We start from the raw sequence: 20,296 nt of genomic DNA on the forward strand, positions 1-20,296 counted from the left end.
ACAGTAAGACCCGCAGAGGATACTGTGAACAGGTGTGCAACATCTACTCCCGTGATAAAAAAAAAGAAAAAAAAAAAAGATGCGCTTTAACTTTGGTCAGCACGGGTTTTTCATCCAGGACCCATCATTACAGACTGCTCATGCAAAAAATGACACGTAGCCTGTAAACACTTCCTTAATTTCAGTTAGATTGGATCAAACTGTATTTGTGACATTCGCATTCAAAACACATACTTCGGAACTCATAATACACAAACTTGGATCTGGCCATGGATCTGGCCTTGTGCTTAAAGGACAAAGCTATTCAGTACAGTGAAAAGTATGAGTTTGAAGACATCATAGCAGCAGTTTCGAAAAATGAAAAACAAACAACAATTACTTCCTCTGTGTACCATGCATACTGAGATGTACATTTAAATATCAAAAGCTGAATATCTATAAGCAATTCATGCTTAAAAAGGAATCATTCTTCATCTGCAAGATGAAAACTGCTGCACTGATTTTCAACCAAAACAGACAATAAAACAGTTGCTTCCACATCAGTAAACAACTAAAAAAAAAAAAAACTGAAGCTGAACTCCATTCAGAAACAAGTTAAGTCAAGTGGTGCAACAGATGTAAACACTGCAAATTCACCCTCTGTTTTTGAAAGGAGTTTTTTTTTTTTTTGCACATAGCAAAGTCTTTTGCAACGATCTTACACTATTTTCATGAATTAAAACTCTGTCATGTTTATTCATAGTCGTCGTCTTCATCCTCTGAGCTCTCGGCAACCATGTGAGCATGCTCAGCATAGTCGAACGCAGGAAATCTGATAGCCAGTTCATTCCATTTGCTGAACACTTTCTTCTTCATATTGTACGTCACCACAAAGTTCTTAATGTGAAGGCAAGGACACTCAATTCCACGGTACAGCATTATAGAACCCCATGGCTGTTCAGGAAAAGACCAGATGTTACATATGACATCACTGTTAACACGCGTGTTGCTTCGAAAGAGTGTAAATGACATCACAGCCAATCGGTAGTTTAGATCAGTATCCGCTGTGCTCAGTTGAACTGGAGTGACATGTACAGCCTACCTGTCCACAGTCATTGCATGCGATGACTCCATTGGCCTCATAGTCCAGACGCCTCTCTTGTAAAGAGGTGTTCTCTCTCACATTAAACAGCTCACTGATGTTCAAAAAGATACAGACAGATCACAGTTTTGGAATTTTTTCAGGGCCCAGAAGATTATAATTCTAATTAATCTGTATTTGTGCCTGTTTTACCCATTAAGCATTGTCTGTCACTGCTGCCTAAGCATTACTATGCAATAAGCACTATGTCGTATTACAATGATTTACAGGTCACTATACATTGTGGCTAGAGTCTTTGAGTTTGTACCTGAACTGAGTGGAGACATTCACATGGTGCATGTTCTCGATGATTTCGATGTGTTCTCCTGAGCAGACTGGTTTCATGCAGTTTCTACAGCTGAACTTCACTTTGGACGGGTCTTCCTTTAGCATGCCCTTCTGCTTCTTCTTCTTTGTACGCACTTTCTCCTCCATGATCGCCTGGATCTGAAAGTCCTTGATCTGACCACAAACGAGACACAGGTGCAGTGCACCTCATTTTATTTTGTCTCAAAGTTTTGGATCCGGTCTAGAATAAAATTATACTCAACTGGAAACGGTCTGTGCTGGTTAAAACAGAATTAGAACTAATATTGTCAATCTCGTTCGATATTACAACGTTATGTAGAACACTAGGCATTGGGAGTTTATGAACCTATTCTGTGTTTTATAAGGTTTGATGAAAATCCACACATCACTACAAGAAGACAACTAAGAACAAACCACCTACTTTTTTTTCATAATCTGCTCGGTTCAGCTTCATCACCCTGTCAATAGCTTTACTCATCATCTTTTCTCGATACTCGTTTACACTCTCTCTCTCAGCGACTCCAGACCCCTCCTCTTCCACTAGGGTGTAACTGCTGTCTTCCGCTCTGCCTCTTCCTCTTGCCTACAGGGTGAACCCAGGTGAATAATAAATGAATTTGGAACATATTCAAGAACATAGTTAGTGCTCCTTGGCCATTGTCAAAGAGCCCGGTTAATAGTACATGCTAACAAAGAAGGGGGCATGAGGTGATGATGTATCTGGTATCAGCGTTCAATGTGATAAATGTAAGAGCTAAAATGAATATACGGTGGTTATCCTTATAGCATTCAGCTCATAAATACATTTCCCTGTGTGAAAGGAAACGTGTTGTCTTTGCCCTAGATACCAGAGTTTTAAAAAAAAAAAAAATCTTTAAACCTTTAAATCTGTGGATAGATCATGTCCTCAGCTTATGACATCAATAGCATTGGATGACCTCACTTGACAGCACTGGATCTTTTTCTTTTAGTTGCCCACCTGAATCATGGCAATTTCATTGGTCACCAGGCAGTAGCGGATGACCACGTTACACTCTTTAATGTCCAGACCCTCCTCAGCCACAGTTGTAGCGATGAGGAGGTTAATCTCCCCTGAACGAAACCTGCTCAGCACATCCTTCTGCTCCGCCTGTTGGAAACCAAGCAGAAAAAGGCACATTCCAATACAATAAACAAAGTCATCAAAGAATCAGGCACAAAAACGTTGTGGATTTATGACAAACATGCCTTAAATTAAAGCAGAAGCTCGGCGGCCGGGCTGCCAAACTAGATTTTGTGGCACAATGTCGGAAAACACTTTGCTACACACACTAAAAAACACTCTGGTCTATCATTCCAATTTGATGAATATCTGACTCACTGAAGTCATGGGTTTCACAACACTTTGGTCTCCTCCTCCGATCAGATGGCTCGCCCGGACACCGGCCTCCTCAAATTTCCTGTTCTCTTGAATCCATTGGCTGAGAGCGATGGCACTCAAGCGGGTCTTGGTAAAAATGATGCCTCTTGCTTCGTCTCTGCCGGTGAACTCCTGGAGGATTGTTTTCCTAAGTTTGGATAGGATTTTATTCTCATATTCGGGATGCTTTGCCAGTTCCTGCAGCTTCTCTTTCTTGTCTGTTGACCATTAACCAGAGGGAATGTAGGAAGAAAACAAAATTCAGCGGTAATCCTGCCTGTTACTACAGTAGCATAATTGCTATAATGACCTTTCTTTTCAAAATAATTATATTCTTCCTGACCTCCAAACAAACAAAAATGTCTAAGTATAACTGAGAAACATGAACTCAGAGTTTAGAGAGAGGAGTTGAGTTTTAAGCAGTAAGTGTGTTTTAAAAACAATCTAAAAATAACCAGAGTTTTACTGAATTTGAGTTTTTGGTAGACATACATTATGGGTCATTGTCAGAGATACAGTAGCTGTTTTCTGGACATGCAAAATCATCTTTGTGAGGGTTTTTTTTGTCAATAACTCAAAAAGGGGGCTGCAATTCTTTAATCCCAGAATAAAGTTCTGTGAACTTCTGAAATAACTCAGTGAAACAATACATCACACATTTCCCATTTTACTCAGTGACATTGTTCTGTGGAAGGCACTGAACGCCAAGACAAGAAGGGGCAGTTTAAATTGCTGATGGTCAGACTTTTATTTTCTCAGGCACCAATGAAAGTTGGCCTTTGTTAGAACTTCCTGGATGGAAAAGCTTACCAGACACTGAATGGCTGAAAGGTAGAGACAATACACTATAGTATATGGTAAATGCCTATGTGCTGATAGATTTTACAAGGGCTCTTGATTTCGGTTTTCATGGGTTATGCTGGGATCAGTCTTCAGAAAAAGAGAAGGAACACCCTTTTTTCCTGAGCCATTATGTAAAACGTTGTGGGCTGAAACTGTTAATGTGGTTTTTTGTTTTTTTGTTTTTTACCGTCAAAGAGCTTAAAGAGGAATCGTTCAGTGTCCGTGATTTTAATGCCTTCTTCTTCTGGGTTAAACTTCTTCCTCCTCTCCTCTCTGTAGAACTTGTCCAGGAAGCTGCAGGCGTCGGACATACGGATGGTGTTGCCCTGATGTAGTGCCTCGTTGTACTGCCGAAGATGTTCTGCACACACTCGCAGTTTCTGGTTCTGTTCTTTAGCAGCTGTTTGATAAACACACACAAGTATGCACAAATGTACACACACACACACACACACGTGCGCATACACACGTGCGCGCGTGCGCACACACACACACACACACACACACACACACACACACACACACACACACACACACACTATTCTTCAGGAAATGATTACATTAACATATGTTTACTTTCCAAGAAAGAGATCTGGGAATGTGTGGCTCTGAAACATTGGCTGCAAATTGGCTGTAGAGATCTCCTAATCAAAAGAACCAGAGAGAAACTGGAACCGGGGGAACTGGAGGGACTTGAAGTCCCAGCTTGTCCGATGATGGATTTTACGGACTAATTACAAATAAAATGAAAGAAAAAACGGGACATATTTTTTAACAGAACAGCTGTACATTTCATGCAGAGTGATTAAAAACCCTAACCGCAAAAGCACTTTTTAATACGGCTATTTAAGCAACTTTTTATGACTATTTTCTGCGCGGTCACTTTATGGTCTTAAGCACAGCTAAAGCGAGCTCCAAAAAAAACAAAGCGGGGTGAAGTGAGATTTCCACAGAGAAATGTAACAGCAGAAAACTCTGACAAATGGCAGAGAGTCACTGCGCTGCGTGTGGAAAAAAAACGAGACATCTCACCGTTCTGCTCTCTCTGCACAACCCACTGTTCATAGTTCTGTGTCCCGGGATCGCAGAGCGGGTTTAACTCCGCGTGTGCATGGATTTCGTCCATAATGTCTTTAATAACATCCCCGAATGGGTCCTGGCAAGACAACATAACATTTAGGGCACCACACCCATATTTCACAAAAATGAAGTGCTTGTAACTATGCTTGCAAAATGTGATATAATTGAGTGACAACACAAATAAGTGCAACAAAATCTATATAATAAGTGAATGGTATATGATCATAGCTGCCATGTATGTTTCTGTATGGCCATATTTCATCAGTATGGGTCCTATGGGCTGTGTCATGTTGAGCGGCACTGAACATAAGTACGGTTTAATAACTGTTTGCCGTGTGCTGACAGAAACCGGACTGAGGTTTGGGTGATAAGGAGGTTATCAGCGTGTATGAGGAGATAAGGATTTCTGATAGGGCACCTCCTTTCTTGGCTCAGCGCTCGCGATCCGTTTATAAGGCAGTTTGTTTTCCTCCCCCATACTCCTTGTCTTTATTGTGAAGGCATCCAAGTTTGCACAAATCTGCAACGCATGAATGTAATGAGAAACATATTAGAGGAAACCAAAAAAAAACAAACCCCTCTGACATATTTAACAGATGAGACCAGACTTTACGACTTCTAACCAGTCCTTCCTGATTGAAGTTACCAACGTGTAACTGCTGTTGGATCAGACATGAGTATTTGATCAGACTTTGACTTTATGTTTTCACTAATGAGTTGGTAGTATTTTAACCCTCATCATACGAGAGCTGTGAGAGAGTGTTTTAACATCCAGCAGAAGTGTGACCTCTGGTCGTTGTCGTGGTCGACGAAACGAGACATGAAAAGCTGTTTTGACCATTTGCCTGGTGAGTGAAGCCTGTGTGTATGAGATGTGAGTAGTATGAAGAGGTTTATGGCTGCCTGAGGCCACGGGCAGCGTGGAACATTAGAAACAGCTTGGAGCTGTGACTGGGGAACAAATGAAGAAAGGGATGAAAGTAAAGGTGGAGCAGGGGAGTGGAATGTGGAATGAAGAATGGGAGGACAGGGGAAAAGGAGCGCAAAAGGGAGTTACCATACGTTGTTTCTGCTGCATGTGTGTGTGTGTGTGTGTGTGCATGTGTTTCTATGTGTACAAGACAGTATGTGTAATAAAGAGACACGTGCGTTTGTGTATGTGCGCGCGTGTGTGTGTGTGTGTGTGTGAGTGTGTGTGAGAGAGAGAGAGAGAGAGAGAGAGAGAGAGAAAGGGTAGGTGCGTGTGTGTGTGTGAGTCTGTGTGTGTGAGAGAGAGAGGGAGAGAGGGAGTGAGAAAGAGAGAGAGAGAGGGTATGTGTGTGTGCGTGTGCGTATGAGTCTTTGTGAGTGTGTGTGTGTGAGAGAGAGAGGGAGAGGGTGTGTGCCTATGTGTGTATGTGTGGATGTGTGCGTGTGCGTGTGTGCATGTGTATGTGTATGTGTGTGTATATGTGTGTGTGTATGTGTGTATTGTGTGCGCATGTGTGTGTGTGTGTGTGTATGTGTGTTTGTGTGTATGTACACATATATATACTCACTCTCAGAATGTGCTCCTCAGCTTTATGCTGAGTCTTGGCTCCTCCAACCCCAGGCGAGGCAGTGAGGCCCAGAATCTGAGGGAGGGGCAAAGGCTCCTTCTGCTCCTTAACCAGCAGTGGGTTCCTGTGCTTCTGTTTCAGGTAGCGGATCATGATGTGGTTGTACACTCCTCCCTTCTGCGTGTGGTGACACTCATCGATCACAACCAAGCTAAACTCTGCCAGAACATAAATCAAATACAGGCCACAGTTAAACTTCACCAGAAAAGATGGCTTAATTTCAGGTCCAATTTGAGGCTAAATGAATGTGTAAAGCCAGATTCTAAGAAATGTGATCAAGGCAAAAATGTTTACATTTGTGACTGTGTTGAACCATGATCTTCAGGTTGACAGTAAAACCCAAAGCAAGATCAGGCACAAAAGACTGAAAAAGATGCGTATAAACAAGACGATGTCCTCAACTTTTATACAAAGAAACACTGCTGACTCTCCTTTGTGAGTACTGATAGAGCGGAATGTTGAATATCACTCATTCAGAAGAGATTCCTAGATTTTCAATGGGAATACTGTGAAATTCTTAGCAGGCATGTGTTTCTGATTTATCCACGCCCCCCTGTGTTTCTTACTCAGAGGATGTGGTTAGGACCAGTGGAGATATTAAATGCCGTGACATGGTGCTGAACTCCCACACCCTAAATCAATACCCCCCCCCATTTTTTTTTTTTTTTTTTTTATCAAATACCCCTTGAGGCCCTGGTACTCCGAGCCTGAGCTTCATGGGTTTTTTTTTTTCTTCTTCTTTTTTTTTTTCTAATCTGGGTCTCGTTTTCCAGCTCTGTTCTCATTTATACTGGGCTGTGAGGTCTTACATTTGGAAATATGTCTTTGATATGTTGATCTCGCTCCCTTCTGAGTTTCTTTTTTTCTTTCCTGCATGAACTTGCGTTAGAAACTGGAGGGCAAGCATTTTTACGCCTTTAAATTACGCCGCGGTTTCCCTCTCCTTTAACAAATTCCCACAGAACTCTTGGCATGACGACCAAACCGTCAAAAGAAACTCATAGCTAGTCAAGAAAACCTAGACTGAAAAAGCTGGCGTGGCCCGTTCGCGTCCTCCGGTGCCTTGTCTCAAAAAGGTCAGAAACTGTATTTCACAGCATTGACAGTTGCTTGATAGGATTACGCTTACATATCGAAACCTTAAAAGTGTCACGCTTTCTACCCCAGAGGCAGTCTACATCCTGGATCAGAACAGTCAGGCAGAGCCAAAGACAGCACCCCTCGTGTGAATTTAAACTGCCACTCATTCGTGGCTCGAACAGACGCGTGGCCCGTGGAACATCAGAAAAAAAAAAAAAAAACAAGAACAGGAACAGATTCAACAAACAGCATATGCTACACTGGGGAAATTCCACCTTGGACTACACACCGTGCCAACAAGAGAACTGGGAGGAGAGGAATTGACAGTGATTAGAGAAAGAAAGAAAAAAAAATAGGAAGGAAGTGGACAGAAAAAAAAAAAACAGGTGAAATTATCCAGGAGAGGTGTTTTACTTTTTGCCACATCGCACCCTGAACTCAACCTCACAAATAATTGATTCAAATAAGTAAATATTAACACCATAAGTTGACTCTACAGCTCTTCCTTGATCAGAACATAAAGGCAGGAGGACCAGGACATACGTGATAGCTGAACACCATCGTCATCTCCATTTTTTGCCTTTTTGAAGGAGTTCTCCAGAATTTGGGCCGTACAGATGATGATGTCATTTTTCTTCACGATGTCTGGAAAGGAGATTTTCAGCTGAGAATCTCCACTGACTCGCTCCACTTTGTACTGGTTTTTCAGGAACTTTCCAAACTCAGCTTTGTAATGTTGTTCCACTAATGGGACCTACAAAAGGAACGGTTGCTCTTTAACCAAAAAAAAAAAAAAATCCAGTTTCAGATTTCATTGAAATGGAGGATTTCCAGAACAGTGGAAACTGTCTGAGAAGTTGTATTGGGCTATTTTTCACATTTGCATTCTGATGTTTGATCTTCTTTCAGCTCTTGCTTTCAGCTTAAGTAAAACTGTACCTGTCGAGCAGGTCAGCAGTTTGCTCAATAAACAGCACAGATACTGAAGAGACCAAGCGTTGTTTTATCAGCTGCTATCTTCAGACTACAGCCTAAAAACAACTTGACACGTTTGAAAGTTTACAGTTAGAGGACGGGAAGAGCAGCTCCCTGGCCTAATAAATGAAGAAATACTTAGTTTTGATTTCTGTCATCCATTGCAGTAAATTACAGGATTAAAAGCAAGAGGAGGTAAAAGTGACTCATTCTTAAACAACGGAAATCTGACGTCATCGTCCTTCACTCTGGGAATTATTATCATGATTATATGTCTAGATTCATACAAAATGTTATTATGCTGTTTAGGCACATCTACCCTCGCACATCTTTCCGTCCCAGGACAAAAATATTTTGTGAGAATATTTTGAGACACTGTGTTGTCATAGAGACAATAGGGAGAGTTATTTGTCTAGATCTTTGTGAACATGGAAGCCAGATTGTTTTTTGTTTTGATTTTGAGAGCACAGGTCATGAAAGAGTCACTAAAATAAAAGCTTCCATTACCATCTGTGTTAAGACTACTTCAGATTCATTTTCTGAATGTTCCCTATCCAAAGGTCGACTATTCCAGCACTGTCAAATCCTTGCATTATAACAAAGGCATTCTGGATTTTCTGGATGTTGGTCAAACCTGTCTCTATGTGAAGGGGGAGGGAAACAATGAAGTACCTTATTGACCAGGACAACCACTTTCCCTGGCTGTTGCTTTCTTTTCCTGCTGTCCAGATGTTCTTTAGTAATGTAGACCGCCACTCGGGTTTTGCCACTTCCTGTTGGGAGGCAGATGATGATGTTTTTCCCCTCTAGAGCTGGTCTGGCCACGGCCATCTGATAATCTCGCAGCGCAATGTCTGTCTCTCTAGACACAGCCCCCTCAGCACCACAGTCTGAAAGGGGAAACACACACACACACACACACACACTCAGATCAGCAAAACCCAAATCCACATATCCAACCCCATAATTAACACAAGCTAGCTGCTAACGGCGGTCGCTGGAGGGGAGGCTTGTCTCATTTATGTGTGTGTGTGTGTGTGTGTGTGTGTGTTTGTGTGTGTGTGTGTTTGTGTGTGTGTGTGTGTCCTATAGTTAAAAAAACACAAAGTGGCCTTTTTAAGCTCCTCATTCAAACTGAGTATGTGAGAGGATTTAGCTCTGTCTCTGATTCAGGAAATTCTGGCCTCCTCTGATAGTGTGTAGTTCAGATGAAGCCACAGGGCCCAAACTAAATAGGAAATAGACAGTGACCTTAAAACTCACTTCCAAAAGTCAGGATAAAACAGACATGTGTGAAAGTATGTATATAAAACTTAGCACACTGGTTGACTCCATTTTTGCCATCGAGTTTTTTTTCTTAGCTTTTTGGCTTTAAAGTAGATCTTGACCACAAGAAACTGAAGTCTGCTAAAGTCCAGTGGAAAATCCAGACTTACTCGTCTAAAATAATGACTTGTCTTGTCTGACTACGCAGCTGTGCACAGTCAGCACACAGAGCAATGAGTGTAATCGAGAAAAAGTAGAAACGCACACCGCGTAATCAGATGAGTTATCTAGCTAGTTAAGCACGTTCTCTGTAACTTACTTCACAGTCCTCTTTCTGGGAAGTCAGTTGGTTAAAAAAAGAGAGAGAGAGAGAGAGAGAGAGAGAAGGAGAGAAAGAAAACAAACCTAAACTATCCTAATCTAAGGAGGCACATTCACACTGTGGTGCCGAGAAAAGAAAAAGATGAAGGAAAAAAAAAAATCTGAACCGACAAACAGAAGACTGAGTGAGACTGTCAGACTTCACCTGTACGGGCAGTCACGGACCAGTCACATTTTTGTTCACCTGTCTGAACTCTTTTCACATTTACACATTCATCACTCATAAGACCAACTGCAGCGCTCTAGAGCACCATCTGGTGGACTGATGTGTAAAGTCACAGATGCATACAGAAAATCAGTTTAGTATGAATTAATAAAATCATCTGAACGTTCAGTGATTTAAAAAAAAAAAAAGGAACCCTACGCATGCCGGCTTGGTATGACAAATATTGATGTCTTCGGAATGACTTGAGCAAACAGTATAATCCTGGGGATCCTGTTTAGAGAGGATTTAAAATCCTTTTCCATTTTAATCTTTTCTTACATCTCCCTCTCCCTCTGTAATTACCCATAATCTCATTAGTATCCTTTTCACTTGACAGTAACCTAAATCAAGATTAGTGGGGCTAGCCCATTTCCTCCAATATGCGAGGCAACACTTAGTGCAGTTTTTTCAAAAGAATTTGTATGCTTTTCTTAAGTTTTGTTATATTATTCTGAGATATATTGTCAGAAATATGAACTTGGCGGGGCGCAATGGCTTTGGTCAGAACAATCTCACCACATGACCTTGATGATGTGAACTCCTTTGTTTTTCTGCATACTACTATCAACAATTTTGCATCTACAGATTAAGCATAAAGCTGTTAGACTTGGTTTAAATCTATTCAGACGACCCACATTTAACAGTGAAACCCAGTCAGTCACACAGACTGCAAGTAATTACATAACATGTAATGATATTTATGTATTTTACATAACCATTACACGATACATCTGTAGTGATTTTGCCTACACACAGAAATGAATGTTGCCGTCGTAAACGGGAACATCTGTTTAATGATGGTTATAAATCATAAAATATTCAGCTTAAACTGAAACTGAATACACAGTTATTAGTGTGATGCATCAGAAAGCTGGAACTCCACGGCTCTCTGACAGGGGGTCAGCACATCAGTGTCTGATTGTGGAGAATACACAAATCCACAGTCTCTCAAATCATGCTACTCTCTTACCTCTGTCTGAGGAACATGTGTTTGTAATTACAGAGACTGATTGTGTTCAGCACTTTTTAACCCCAGAACACACATGGAACATATTCTGTATGTCAGTCCAGACCAGAGCCTCTGTAGACACACACACACACACACACACATACACACACACACACACACACACACACACACACACACACCACTACCACCACAGTGGAGGCTAATCATCATTTGCAAAAAATTTTCAAAACAATAATTTCATGGCAAGTTTTTTTGTCCCTCCCAAACTTTGAGAGACAGAATTCAACTGGAATAGATCCTGACAATACTACCCATACGTTGATGATTCTGTATACAGAGAACAAATCTGTACTGTGAGAGTGTTTTTATTTAGTGGCAGATGACTTAATCAACAAATGATGATGTGCTGAGTAAGAGGAGACATGCTTGAACCTGATGTTTATAATATTAACATTTGTTGTGGTTTGTTGATGTCATCTTTGTCTGGGATGAGCTTAAGCCAACTGCATTTTGGCATGAGCATAGGAAATATTTGCAAACCTTTTTTTTTTTTTTCTTTTTCGTTTTTAGTTTTGTTGACTAATGCACAGTGTGACTGCGAAGATAAGCTGTGCAGAGTTTTTTTTTTTTTTTAGTTCAATGTCTCAATGTCTCAGTGTAACTGCCCAGTTGTGCAAGCTACTCTGTCAACACTTAAGAGCATCAATGTGTCATGGTTATGTTGAAACGGGGAGTGCTCTGCTGACTCTGCTGACTGTTTTTGGTTTCCTCTGGTGGGAGATGTGCACACACATGGGGAGGTTCCCTCAGTTCTGAGGTACTGCTGAGGCATCGGATTCCAAGCAAAAGCAGAACCGCAACTTTACACATTGCTTCTGAGGCCTCAACCCATGCATTTCCACACTATAATCCTAATACAGCATTATCCCCATGGATTTTATGAATGATTTTTTTTTTTTTTTGTGGATGTTAGTCTCAGGATACGAAGCTGTTGACCTCTGTTGTTTTATGGGAATTCACCTTGTAACAAACACTAGGGGTTATGGGAACCTGTGTACCATGTGATCTCAGTTTGACTCCATCCTGACGTAAACAAAGTTCAGTTCAGGTAAAGTCACACTAAGCTTAGTGGTAAACACAGCATTCAAATGGTTTAAGTCATGTAATATTAGACATGATAATGTTAAGTTTATTACATGACTTGATAGTACCTGACTGGTCCAAACTGTCTTCAAGATGGTCTGCTTCCAGTTTCTCATCGTTGTACAAGTCTAAATCTAAAACGGAAAATGGGGGAACATAATTACACAATACATGATCCTTACTGTACTTAATGTACGATGTAAATTACTAAGTTGTTTGTTCTGCAGTCTTTAACATACTGTATTATGTCTTTTGTAATGTGAACTCAGTAGAGCTTATGAGTGAATACATTATGTTATACATTAGAATATTTATCATATTCAACACAAGTATGTTAAATCTCTGTCCAGGTGTAATACAATGTAATGTTAGTAGGGTCACTTAAAGGGAGCAGGTTTTTACCTCAGACCTCTACACTGCTGAATCACTGAATTGCCTGTAGTGGGTCCACATTAGTGTGAATTGCAAGCAGCAACCATACATAATACTCAGTACTCAGTACTATAAATGTTTAAGAAAAGTCCAGAGTCATTCCTGGAGACCTGATGTGTACAAAAAGGTTGTTGGCTGTATATCACAGCTGTTCTGAGTGATTGAAAAGAACTGACTGATGGATTTCACTGATTAATCGAATATTACAAAAAAATTTTGCAAAATCATTTGCAGGGTTTTTTTTTTTCTGAAAACATCCAAGCATGTTGTTTAAAACAAGATGGTTAGTTAAAGTTCTTGGACTGAGAAACTACGGTTTAATTTTAGTTAATGTGCATTTAAAAAGCTTTCATTAACAGCTGGCCGCCAGTTCTATGATGGACCATTTCACATGGCTGCCCTCCAGGACTTGGACTTGAGGCTATGCGAAATCTTTCTTTTTTTCATAGACTACAGACATGTGTTTTGGTTTTACTGTACCCCTGTTTTCTGGGATAGTATCAAGAGACGTATCCAGGCTGGAGAGGCAGAAGCTGCTGTCCATACTATTGCTCATGGACGTGTCCTCTGTGTTGTATATGCTAGAGTCCTCCGCCTCTGCTTCTGGTCTCGTCTTCTCAGCGTCCATCACAGGACTGCACTCACTTTCATCCTTCAGGACACCCGGAGTATCGCTTTTATCTGGCCCGTCATCTGTGTTGGAACCGTAAACAAACAAATAAACAGACAAACCAACAAATGATGATTACACTGTTTACACTCACATGTACAGCATGTCAGGGCAATTCGTGACCTGATATTTTTGATTAATCTTACAGCACTTTGCTCTGCGTTTGACTTTACAGCGGACACGCCGATTGTATTCATAAAAAAATTCAACCCACCATAATTACTGCAATTATTTTTTTTCTACTGTATATTTTTTCTTATTCTGCAATTGTCAGGCATACTATTGCCTCTTGAACAACTAGAAATAAACACAGTTTTACACAGTTTGTAACTGAACAGACAGCATTTTATTCTGTGCTGTTAAGAGGCCAGTGCTATTTGCCTGGATGTGCATCATGGATGCTTTTATGTCTCACAACATTTCAACAAATTCCCCACCTTCATTGTTGAGTGGCTCCCCCCTTAGCTCTCGGACCAAATCTGGGTGTCCAGTGTCCTCCAGTGCACTCAGGAACTGTGAAAACCAACCGACTGGATTCCGTACCACTCGTCTAAGCAACAGTCGAGCTCCCCTTGTGTTTCCATGAAGATTCATTTCAGCTAGAATCTACAAGATTACATTTAGATATGTCATTGGGTTTAAACTGTGTTAGTAATGGAGGACACACACATACACACACACACGCACACACACACACACGCACACACACGTTCTCTGTCAGAAATCAACCCTCTGCCGCCCTCGTCTGCCTATAATGTGCACAACAAGGAAAACAACAAACTCTATTGCTAATTTCAGTATTCCACTCCTCTCAAAAAAGGTTCCTCGAAAGTTATGTATGAACACCTAGCTGTATGATTCGCTTACAGTCTCAAATTAACATGTAGCAAATGTGTCCTCCTCTCTGATGTACAGACTTGTATGAAGAAGTAGGGCTGTGTTACTCACATTTTCGCGATCTTCTTCGGTTAAAAGGCCCATTGTAAAACAGCTCAGACACACATCGGCGGTCTTCATCTTCACTAAACTAAGCCCAAGAAGATTTATTAATTGAATGCACGAGTCATTTTCGGCCTCGATCGATGGACTCGGTGGACTGTTTTCTATATAATTCGCTGCTTGTTTACATCCTCCGCCTTCAAGCGCGACCAACAGTTCCCTAAACCATCCCTCTGGATGCTTATTGTTTATTATCGTATCGATAAGCACGCCTGCTGCACATAAATTGCCCTGTGCTTGTAACTTGGCTCTTATCTTTTCTTTTTGTTCATGGTCTATGAAATGTAATTGGTCGAGAACCGGCTCAATTTGGATAAGTCTTCGTAGCCTGTCTCTAAAAGCCATGATAATATGAATGTTCTCTTGATTTTGATCAACAGCCATTCTTCAACTGTTCCTTTCAGATTTCAGAATTAGCTCAGTGCTGAAACCAGGTCGACGCTGCTCTCTTTATGTATACCAAACCCTCTGCAGTGACACTGCTGTTTTCCAAGCCAAAGGTTTACTTTCACTTTCGTTTCTCCGTTGAGTTTCTAACTACAACAAACTGACTTATTACTAAATAAACCGCAGTCGTAATCATCATCAATTCTGCATTTAAAAGAAATTAAATGTTAATTAGATTTGACAAAAAACAACTTTTTTTTCTTCTAGCTTGAAAGTAAATTGTCTCCTGTCGATGACGTTGCGCTCTCTCTCTCCGTGTGTGTTTGTATGTATTGCGTGCACGCATGCGTGTGTGTATCCCAGTTTTACGATAATAGTATTTTTTTTCATCAGCGAATAAATTTACAATAAGATAAAACTGGACGTGAAAGCCACATTTTAGCATACATTTTATTTCTTTATTAGTCAAAAGTAATTTGCTAAATCAAAGGTGCTATGTACAGTGTGTGTGTGTGTGTGTGTGTGTGTGTGTGTGTGTGTGTGTGTGTGTGTATATATATATATATATATATATATATGTATGTGTGTGTGTGTGTGTGTGTGTGTGTGTTTGTGTTCATACAGTAACAGAATAACAGAAACATTCAAATCATCTTTAAAGTGTTGCTTGCAATATATAAAATATACAGTGACAAAGTTGCATAAAAAATGCATAAAAACAACTGTGAAACACACTAGGTTAAAAAGTGACTGTCATAATTTTGAAGTTTATGTGCAAAAGTTTGCAGTATCCGTACAGGTTCATAACAATATTTCTGTTAAATACTCTATTCTTCATCATTATTAAGTATGACATTTCACACACAAATGTGCACTAGGAAATGGCGTGTTCATACTGTAGAAAGTGCAAGAACTATATCTTCCTACGGATATATATATATATATATATATCTAATTCACCATCAGATGTACAGTCACATGGACTGTCATATTTAACTGTCTGTGTGTCACAGGGAGATGAGCTCAGTTCAAGTGTGGTTTTATTTCATCAACACATATGTGCTACTAAAATGAACTCTCTTTTTCCAGCAAAAATTAGGGGTAAAATATTTATTCAACCGTGCAGCTCATTAGCTTTTAATAATGTGATAATCTTGGTTATGAAATTTGAATCATAATAGTTATTTCTCTTTTTCTGCAAAGTTAGTGGAAGCCCGAAATGTCAAATATGAGGTTCATCTGTGAAGCATTTCCTCCTCCTCATAACTGATGTGTTTATTGCACATGCAGCCAGTTTGTAAGTTATCACATGTAACTTGCAAATAAGTGTCTCAAACTATAGACTAAACTTCGCGAGAAAAAAAGTAATGCACATTAACGTCCTTTTAAAGTTACTAAACAAACATTTAGTGAATACATCTTCATATGTGAAGTTTTCTGTTTATATGATATGATGTGTGGACTACACGAGACAAATACATTATTGTAAGATCCACACATATCTTATGGTTTTTTTTTATGTGTTACATATTTTGCATGATAAAATGCTTTGATATAAGTTAAGATGAGTCAAATAAACACGTTGTGAAAATGAAAAAGGACAGACAAGCATACAATAATAAAAGAATTACTGTTCGGTTTTTGCCTCCAGGCAAACATCTGACATTTTGTCCTCTTGGATTATTTATTGCTGTCATAAGTCTTGGACATGAAAAACAGTCTCACGTGAAAAGAATAGTAGGGCCATCTTTATATCCCAGATTACATAGAGAGATTATTCTTTTATTCTGGATTATGATTTGGGGAAAAAATGTGACTTTATAGACTCTGAAACTCTCTAGATGATATTTGTGTCTGATAACTTAGTTGTCTCCAGTTCTAGAAAATGTCTGTCCAGTTGATGCACTTGAACACTTCCTAAACGTCTCAGTCATTTTTATGGATTATTCGTATGAATTAGAGTGTATAGTTGAATATGTAGCTGTATATTTGTGAAGTATTTGATTATCCAGACAATAGGATAACTTTAAGAGTTTGGTTCTAGCAAGCAATGTCATGTGCAAAAGAAAGTGACCAGTTGAACTAAGGTAAAGCAATAATGACTATTCTTTAAAAACATTCCAGCTTTAAACCTGCTCACTGGTAAATTGCAGAAAGCATGCAACAGGCAACACTCTCGGACATGCTCATTTCTACTTAGACGTGTATAGTAAGGTGCCTCATATTGCTGGCAGTTTTACAAGGGAATATGTACATGAAACACATGGGTGTGTAAAGGTTTCTGAAGAAGGATAAATGCAGGAAGAAACTTGACATTCAAAAAAATCCCCATTCCAGGTTCCCTCTCCCTACAGCTGTCAAACAAACTCTCATGAATACACCAGTAAAAAGATACCAACTAGTTACCCTAGCAGTTAAAGGAGCTCTGTTCCTGCCCAGTTTGATTTCATTCCCAGTGTAGTAATTCTGCTGGTGGAAAGTTCCAGTAGTACTGATTGCCCCAAAAGGGAGGAAAGGGTGGAATGACATAAAGGTGAAACAGAGATGGTTTCTGTGCAAAAAATGTGAATGTAGTGGCCAATTAGACCCTGAGCCACACTCCGGAGCAGAGAGACAGACAGAGATAAGAAAGATTGACTTCCTCTGGATGGAAAAGAAATCAGTATTCCTGTAGGCAAGATCCAGGTCCTGCAAACAGGAATTTAGATATTTGTTTTCTGCAAATGAGAGTTAGATCTACTTCCTTAAGATGATAGAGAGATCTTGGCCCCGTGAATAGGAGTTAGATCTGCTCTCGTGTAGATGACACTGGGATCCACTTTGCGTGAATGAGATTGAAGTCTCCCCCTGTGGAAGTGAGACGTATTCCCTGTAGATGAATCTGAGATCCACTTCCAGTGACCAACAGTATGTTCCTGCACATGAGGGCAAAGTCCATCCCCTCTAACCTGGAGTGGTTTCTGCAGGTGGTGGAATACATCTATAACTGTGGAGGTCCTGGATCAGACAGGGGCCTGCGCAGTCCAACGTGTTCCTCCGCTACACCGCTGGGGGTGGACTCTGGAGGTGTGGAGGAACGCAGTGGGGGGAGGGACTGGGGCTGTTGGGGTCTGAGAACAACAGTCTGTTTGGGAAAGGGACTGTGGTCCAAGCGTGGGTCCTGTGGAGGCGTGGCTGAAAAACTCTGCTCTGAGATAGAGTCCAAGAGCGTTACAGCTCGCAACGATTCTTTGGATTTCGGCTGGGTCCTTGGAACGTTGAACAATTCAGCATTCTGGAAAACAAAAAAAAAAAAACAGTTAGCGAGGTCTGTATGTGTAATTTCTGCTGGAAACAGCAGAATAATATAGTGATTATGTATTGGAGACCTTCACATGTCATAAAGCTTGTCAGACAGAAAGTGTTGAGTTTTAGACTAGTTAGGGTTAGAGATGCCAGAGAGTCATGGATGAGAGAAACCTCATCCTGAAAAGAGTTTTACCTAACACTTGTAACTTTCTTTCTTTCTTTCTTTCTTTCTTTCTTTCTTTCTTTCTTTCTTTGTGGAGAGTTAGTATAGTATTCATCAGTCAAAAGGTTAGAGTGAGTTAGGGTCCTACAGTTTCATGCTTATTTTCGGTTTTATTTACTATTAACCATAGGTCAAACCTGTCTGCCATCATAGCTGTTTGTTGAGAACTTTATTAGATTGGAACACGAAATGAGTTTGGGCAAAATCTCTCTCTCTTTCTTTTTCTCTCTCACCTTTCTCTCTCTCTCTCTCTCTCTCTCTCTCTTACTCTCACCTCTCTCTCACTCTCACCTTTCTCTCTCTCTCTCTCTCTCTCTCTCTCTCTCTCTCTCTCTCTCTTTCTCTCTCTCTCTCATACCTGTGTGACCGGGGTGAGGCTCTGGCAGGTGCTGACGGCAGCCACGGGCTGCACACGCACAGCAGGTCGTTTGTACTCTGGGCTGCTTGTGACCGCGCTGTAGGCAGGAGGACCGACAGGTGAGTGTCTCTGGAGCAGCTGTAGAATAGCCTGGATGTCTGTCGTCATCTGCGACTCTAACCTGGAGAACAAAAAAACAGTGTCATGATGCTGGAGATTCAGGTAAGAGCATAAGGAAGCCAAGCCACTGAACTCTTACTTTCCATTTAGGGGAGATGTTTTTCGAGTATTGTAATACCTAATGTCAACACAAGGGGGAAGCAGTGCCTTGTAATCTTTAATATGTCAATGACCCGTTAAAATTATTTGAATTTTAATATGACTGACAGTGTGTCTAATTATGACTATTATCTGATTATATCCCTGCTCTGTCTTAGTCAGTAGTCTACAGTGGGAAACATTTGTGAAGCATCTGATGTTAGAAAGATGTTTTTTCTCAGAAGAGTTTTTACCCATAATGCAATAAGCACTGCATATTTACATTTATATTTTATTTATATGAACTGTAACACAGGGATTTGGACCATCTCATTTAGTGTTAACAATACGATGGTGCCTGACTCTCACAACAATCAGAGCCGATTCTCTTTACCTGTAAAGGTTTGTCTATGAAATAAAGCCCTGGCCAGGATTCCATTGTTTGTGTGGCTCTACTCCTCACTCTGTCTCTACAATACAAATGCACATGCCCCGAGCTGAACTGAGGTTTCACAACAGACACTCACCTCTCCATCAGAAAAATAAAAATTACTGGGACATTCCACAAGTTGCCCAGAGAAAGAAAGATGGACAGACAGACAAAGGGGGAAAGAGGGAGTAAGAGAGATAGAGACAGAGATAGGGAGAGAGAGAGAGAGAGAGAGAGAGCTCTCATAGATTGAGATAAAGATAGAAGTCTTAGCTGATGCTGTATTTCTCCAGTGCCATATCTCTCTGTGATCTCAGCTAAAAATACCCACATGCTGTTTGTCTGCACAGTCTGCTGCCTGCTCCTGAATGTGTGCTTTTTGTCTAGGTGTGTTCATGTGCGTGTGTGTGTGTGTGTGTGTGTGTGTGTGTGTGTGTGTGTGTGTGTGTGTGTGTTCGTGTGCGTGCGTGCGTGGATGTGTATGTGTGCACGTGCAGTGTGTGTGTGGTGCGTGTGCTTTGTCAGCTTCATCAGGCTGGACAGATTTCTGATTTCTTGCCCAGAATAGTGTTTCTGCACTGTTAGACTTATATTAACATGTGTTTGTATCACTCTGATAATACACTTTTCCTTCTTTTATGAGAAGAGTTTCCCTATTTGTCAAATTTCAGAGAAGAACACAATGTAGTACTGCAATTAGTTTTCAAATGTACACTAATTAGAGGACCAAGTTGTTAGATTCAAATATCTACAATTAGCTGTTAACGCTGAAGTAGACCTGTTAGAGTGCTGTCTAAACTGAATATGATTACTCCTGACAGACTTAATTCTGCTAAGCAAACCTCGTTAATGAACTCATTTTCTCCCCTAATCTATTTTATT

General features: G+C 40.4%; 2 protein-coding genes across 2 annotated transcripts in view; both read right to left on the reverse strand.

Moving 5' to 3' along the window:
• Positions 1–690: 690 nt before the first annotated feature.
• Positions 691–14,860, reverse strand: ifih1 (interferon induced with helicase C domain 1). The gene is made up of 16 exons (XM_030785881.1): positions 14,420–14,860; positions 13,909–14,077; positions 13,282–13,494; positions 12,438–12,503; positions 9,077–9,294; positions 7,973–8,183; positions 6,290–6,507; positions 5,170–5,271; positions 4,704–4,827; positions 3,859–4,071; positions 2,790–3,046; positions 2,409–2,558; positions 1,851–2,012; positions 1,389–1,582; positions 1,082–1,175; positions 691–933 (listed from the first exon to the last, which is right to left on the reverse strand). The coding sequence occupies exons 1-16, from the start codon at positions 14,852–14,854 to the stop codon at positions 733–735; spliced, it is 3,027 nt and encodes a 1,008-aa protein (XP_030641741.1). The 5' UTR covers positions 14,855–14,860; the 3' UTR covers positions 691–732.
• Positions 14,861–17,837: 2,977 nt separating this feature from the next.
• LOC115822727 (potassium voltage-gated channel subfamily H member 7) overlaps positions 17,838–20,296 on the reverse strand; it is a 44,774-nt gene continuing 42,315 nt past the window's right edge. The window contains exons 15-16 of the mRNA XM_030786642.1: positions 18,727–18,907; positions 17,838–18,131 (exon numbers count right to left, since the gene is read on the reverse strand). Coding sequence (XP_030642502.1) covers positions 17,838–18,131; positions 18,727–18,907 — 475 coding nt within the window. The remainder of the gene's footprint in view (positions 18,132–18,726; positions 18,908–20,296) is intronic.

This window comes from Chanos chanos, chromosome 10 (genome assembly GCF_902362185.1).
Source record: "Chanos chanos chromosome 10, fChaCha1.1, whole genome shotgun sequence".
Classification (NCBI taxonomy): domain Eukaryota; kingdom Metazoa; phylum Chordata; class Actinopteri; order Gonorynchiformes; family Chanidae; genus Chanos; species Chanos chanos.

Excerpts from the sequence above, each read along its gene's own strand:
- ifih1 (XM_030785881.1), bottom strand. The coding sequence starts at position 14,854 with ATGGCTGTTGATCAAAATCAAGAGAACATTCATATTATCATGGCTTTT. Across the intron at positions 3,047-3,858 it reads CCTCTTTAAGCTCTTTGACG|ACAAGAAAGAGAAGCTGCAG; the intron begins GTAAAAAACAAA and ends AATGGTCAACAG. Across the intron at positions 1,176-1,388 it reads AATGTCTCCACTCAGTTCAG|TGAGCTGTTTAATGTGAGAG; the intron begins GTACAAACTCAA and ends TTTGAACATCAG.